Source organism: Myotis davidii, unplaced genomic scaffold (genome assembly GCF_000327345.1).
Source record: "Myotis davidii unplaced genomic scaffold, ASM32734v1 scaffold390, whole genome shotgun sequence".
In the NCBI taxonomy this organism is placed as follows: domain Eukaryota; kingdom Metazoa; phylum Chordata; class Mammalia; order Chiroptera; family Vespertilionidae; genus Myotis; species Myotis davidii.
Window position 1 is genome coordinate 386,593 of NW_006282748.1, and position 5,525 is coordinate 392,117.

Genomic DNA, 5,525 nt, shown 5'->3' on the forward strand with positions numbered 1-5,525 from the left:
CCCGCATCTCCATGTCTCATAGTGTCTCCACGTCCCCGAGTACCCGAGTCCCGCACCCCCACAGTAACAATGATCCCTGTGAGCAATTCTGCAAGAAAGCCACCCTCGCTTTCCGACCTGATGCCAAACAGTCCAGTTTCTCCCCGTAGGAGTCTGGGTCCCTAGAGTTTCACCAGAAATGAGTTCAGTGCACTTGGGAGCTTGTATCTCCCGATTGAAAAAAACTGGGCGCCCCCAGGTGCAGCCCAGTTCGCGTGCCTCCGTACCTCTGCTCTTGGCGCCTCCACACCTTCTACCCAGCCTCAATGCACTTTTTCTCTTTCCTCTAGTTGTAGGACTTCCACTCAGCCAGCGTTCCTGTGGTTCTGGGTGATGTTCGTTCTGTCTTTTAGTTTTATTTTTGAAGTGGTTGTTCGAGGCAGCAAACTCCGGCGTTAACCTATGCCGCCATCTTGGTTTCTCTTCAACGTTTATTTTTAAATTGCCAGTGTGCATCAATATGTACCAGCCAGTAAGTCAGATGGATGGACAGATGGTCAGTCACTTGGCCTTTTATATATATAGATAGATTGCCAGTGCACATCATATGTACGGGCCGGTCGAACGGATGGTCAGTTACTTAACCTTTTATATATATAGATATTATGTATATACATATAATATATACATGTAGTATATTTTATAATAGTATAATAACTTAATAGTATAATTATTATTTCACAGGTTTATTATAAGGATTAAGTTGTATATAAAACATTTAGAATTGTGCTTATATTAGTATTAGCTGTTACCATTATAGTTAAGATGATCACACTTCAGTATGATGGTGATCACAATGTGACTCTCATGTCAACCACACTTGTCTATGAAATCAGTAGTGCTAAGAACATCACTTTAAAAAAATTATTGCCACCCTCCTGGGTTCAATTCCAGTCAAGGGCACGTACCTTGGTTGCAGGCTCCTCTCCGGCCCTGGCCCTGGTCAGGGCATGTGCAGGAGGCAACCAATCAATGTGTTTCTCTCACATCAGTGTTTCCTCCTGTCTTTACCTCTCTCTGCCACTCTCTCTAAAAGATCAATGGAAAAATATCCTTGGGTGAGGATTAAAAAAGGAAAAAGATTACCCTCCTTTGGCATATGCTGCCCCTCTTCCCCCAGTACACCTGGTCTACAAACAGCAGGGATGAGCTTGTTTACTTGTTTTGCACATATGGCCAGTTTATAGGAAGTGATTTTATTAATACTTGTATGTTATATCATTAAATCTGAAATTCCCACCAGGTCATTATAGACTCTTAAGTGACTTGAGCTGTATTTGATGGGGAAGTGGATTTGCTGCAGGTCTAAGCATGAGGGTGGTGGGTGGGCCACGTCCCTGTATCGAGGTCATGTCCAGTCGTTGACTCCCACCTGCAGCTTGCCCACGGCTGCTCCGAGTTCCATCCCCACCAATACCCAGATCTCGGTGCTGCGCACACCGGCTGCCTGAGGATAGCAGTGGGCAGCAAATATAGGGCTGCTAGTGTTTCTCCTCTGTATCTGTTAGTTATGTCATTTCCTTTGGATCCCTGGACTATAACAGTAGAGACATAATTTTGAATTAATGTTTAAGCTTAACTCAGCTGGCCTGTGACTCCTGGCAGTCAGCATCCTGAGTCACTGTCCCAGGATCCTCGGTCACATCAGGCCTGCAGGTGAGCTTTTCAAACATCATATTCAGTTCCCCACACTGGCCTCTTACAGAGCCAGATTCCTGGAATCGAGCAGGTGTGACATTTGATGTGTACCTGGAGATGAGAAGACCGAGGCACAGAGGGATAAATAACTTCCAGCGAGCAAGTAGCAGTGACCTTTCTGTTCTGTGGGAGCAGTTTCAGCTGAGAGTAGACTTCCATGATCCGGTTCCTAACCTGAAATGTAAGCGTTTCCGTGGGCACAGAGCGTGTTAAGTGCTGTTTCCCTCCCTTCGGTGGCTCATTCTTCCAGACACTCCTTTGGGCAAATGGACCAGCAGGAGGTCAGCAGCAAGTTTTCTAAGTCGGAAATCTGTGTCTTTCAAAAGGGAATATTCACGGCTTTACTGAAATAAAAATCGCAGGAACTGGCGTCTCATGCCACTTTTAGAAAAAAGTGGGATATAAATATAAAATTTAAGGAAATCCACTTAAGGAACTGCTAATGACGATCTTCAACACTTTTGAAAATGTGCACATGATTTATGAAGGAGATAGTTAATCACATAGAAAAAGAATAACACCAGATATGCAAGCATATAACAGGCAGCAGCTATCCTGACTGCCTTTGTAAGTGCCTGGGGTAGCTGAGATTAAAATTATTAAAAATGCTATGAGTTGAGGGGTTGGTGGGGGGGTGGAGGGGAGTCAACTGGGGAAAAAGGAGACTTATGTAAAACTTTAGACAGTAAAAAAAAGAATGGTATGACCTACTGAGCTGTCATAAAGTTACTTACCAGACTCACAGTGAGGTGATGCTCAGATGAAATTATGCATATGAAAAAGTACTTTGAAAGTATAATTGTGGAATCATTAGTCATTTTATTTGTTTTTAAGGAGTTTTGAAATGCAGTGAAGTTCTATATTGGTATAAATGGGAACAGTATACAAATGTGGAAGCAGATGTGATGTGGGGAAGAGGGGTTGTGTCAGGATGTGACATGGGGACCATATTGGAAAGTTAAATAAGTAGCACAACCTCTGTATAACTCTGCAGACTTGAAGAGGATGAGGCTGCCATACCTATACTGAAACGTTCTCCAAGATGTTCTGTTGATTAGAAATAAAACACAGAAGAGCGTGTATAATATTGTCTGTGTAAAAAAATCCAAAAGTCGCCCTAACCGGTTTAGCTCAGTGGATAGAGCGTCAGCCTGCGGACTCAAGGGTCCCAGGTTCGATTCCGGTCAAGGGCATGTACCTTAGTTGTGGGCACATGCCCAGTAGGGGGTGTGCAGGAGGCAGCTGATCGATGTTTCTCTCTCATCGATGTTTCTAACTCTCTATCCCTCTCCCTTCCTCTCTGTAAAAAATCAATAAAACATATTTTTTAAAAAATCCAAAAGTCATACACACCAGCATATACATGTGCATAAAGTATCTCAGAAAAGGAAACCTCAAGAACTTGAAACTAGGAGGCCATCAGGGTAGAAGAGAGATTTAACTCTTCACGCATCACCCTTGTGTGCTTTTGAATTTTCTAACATACGTTACCCATTCAAAAGTAAATTTTTCTGCCATCTAGACTCAATAATTTTGCCCAAGTTCTTATAGATGGTGTTTATTATTTTCCTTTTATTACAATGCTTAATAATGTATATATTTTTATTTTTAAAATCTCATTAGAAATAGCTTTTAAAATTGTGTATATGATCTCTGTCTTCACAAAGCATTACGGAATACATTGTTACTTCGATGAAACTTATTTTATAGCTTCTGAAGTACCCTGAATAGCTATTATTTAGCCTGTGTGAAAAATCAAATGCTCTTTGTTCTCAGAAACTAGAGTTCAACGTCATAAATCATTTGGCTAAAAAGAATAGGAAATTGGTGTCTTCGAAGTGTGAAATTTTATCAACAAATCATACTGTTTCAGGTTGGAGTCATTGCTGGTTGTCAATTACGTACAGAACAAAGCCACCTCAGTGATGGAGCAAGTTGAATTATGTTTTCAAGGGTGCTACCTGAAAAATGCTACCTATGTCACTTTTTCTCAGGCTGCTAATTATTCACAAATAAGTAGCTTTCAGTGTTATTTGGAAGTGTTCTTCCTTTACCCCTCCATGGCCAACCCCCCACACATGCCCTTCCTCCATTATTTTAAGTAATGTTAAAGTGATGACAGTAACACATTCCTTCCATAGGTTTATTATGTGATATTTTACTTGGCTATGCCTGGAATTCTAGATACTAAATTGGGCTATAAATATCGTAGAGCAAAGCCAATGTTCACCTTCATTTCTGCTAAAGGTTCGCCAAAAAAGTGGCAATGATTAAGATGCTCATTTACCAGAGTTTCTAAGTGTAAAATTACGTGTGTGTGTGTGTGTGTGTGTGTGTAAGGCTCCCAAGATGAGTAAATGCAGAATAAATGGTCAGGTGATGGACTCCCCACCCTCTTGGGCTCTGCCATCTAGACCTAAATCCAGGTCCATCTTACACTGACTGGCCCATAAGAACCCAAACAGCCAGTTTGGTTGGGTTTTCTTGTCTCCATATACACGTGTTCTGATCTTCCCATCTTAGCAGAACACTTCTCTGCTTAGGTCAGGATCTATCTGGAACAACAGAGAAAAGTCAGAACTTATGTCCTGCCCCAGCCATTCCCTGGCCCTTATCCCTGTTTGTTTGTCTGTTAATCCTCACTTGAGGATATTTTTTCCATTGATTTTTAGAGAGTGTGGAGGGAGAGAGGAGAAGAGAAAGAGAAACATCGATATGAGAGAAACATATCAATCGGTTGCCTCCCGCACACACCCTCACTGGGGTGAGGGAACGAACCTGCAACCCAGGTATGTGCCCTTGACCAGGAATGAACCCGCCCGTGATCCTTGGATGCGTGGGCCAGTGCTCTAACCAGTGAGCAACACTGGCCAGTGCCCTTAGCCCTCTTTAAAGGTAATGCTGCTATCAGGTGAATGTGTGACGCTGTGTAGGGGATGGTTGATGAATTATATTTTAAGAGGGCGGGACTGTCAGCACTTTTACAACTAATGCTCAGTCTATAGGTGATGTTTACATCAACAAAAAGATTAAAATGTCTGTTTTCAACTTGTCTTTTCTGTTTTACTTAAAGGTATGACATTGGCATTTGCAGGATCGTATTTGTTGGTGAACTTTGCTCCAAACATATCCCAGGCTATCTCTGCAAGAACAGTACAGTATTACTTTGTTGGCTGGCAGTTCCTGGTCTATGTGGTAAGCATTCTAATGACGGTGGCAGAGCAATGTTATCTAGACCGCTGGTACATGCAGATGTTAGAGAACTAACACAATATCTCTTCTCAGCATTAATATCTCATTACAATGCAAACATATTTGACCAACATGAAAGTATTTGAAGCACTAACTCAGCAATAGGCGTCCCCAGCTTCCCAGGTTTCCCTTCCTTGAGGGTGACCTGTGACTGGAACAATTCCCACAACATTGGATCTGGCCAATTTCAGAGCATCATATTTTAGGACAACTCAAAAGTAAAAACAAACAAACCCCAAAGAAACCTCTCTCCCGAGTCCAAAGGGAAGTACCTGAAGACCCCTTTTTCTTCCTTGAATTTTATTCAAGATAGATATTCTCTTCAAAAAAGTTCTCATTGAGAACAATGCAGTAGGCTGTCTGTGGAGAAGCAGGCCACAGTGGGAGAATGCTGAGAGATGTGCAAAAGAAGGAATGGAATGAGCTGGTACAGAAATTGGAAGCCACTAATTGGGACAATTTATTTGCTGCAGTGGCCATATCCAGTGGGTGTAAAGAGAGGACATGGTATGTAACTTTTTACAGGAGTCGGTGTA

At 42.1% G+C, this 5,525-nt stretch overlaps 1 protein-coding gene across 9 annotated transcripts in view; it reads left to right on the forward strand.

The window, feature by feature from the left end:
* NIPAL2 (NIPA like domain containing 2) overlaps nt 1–5,525 on the forward strand; it is a 48,550-nt gene that overhangs the window by 24,016 nt on the left and 19,009 nt on the right. For all 9 annotated transcript variants that reach the window (XR_001513107.1, XM_015560967.1, XM_015560962.1 and 6 more), the window contains exon 5: nt 4,811–4,932. Coding sequence is in view for 8 of the 9 variants with exons in the window: in XM_015560967.1 (XP_015416453.1) it covers nt 4,811–4,932 (122 nt within the window). In the remaining variant the exon portion in view is untranslated. The remainder of the gene's footprint in view (nt 1–4,810; nt 4,933–5,525) is intronic.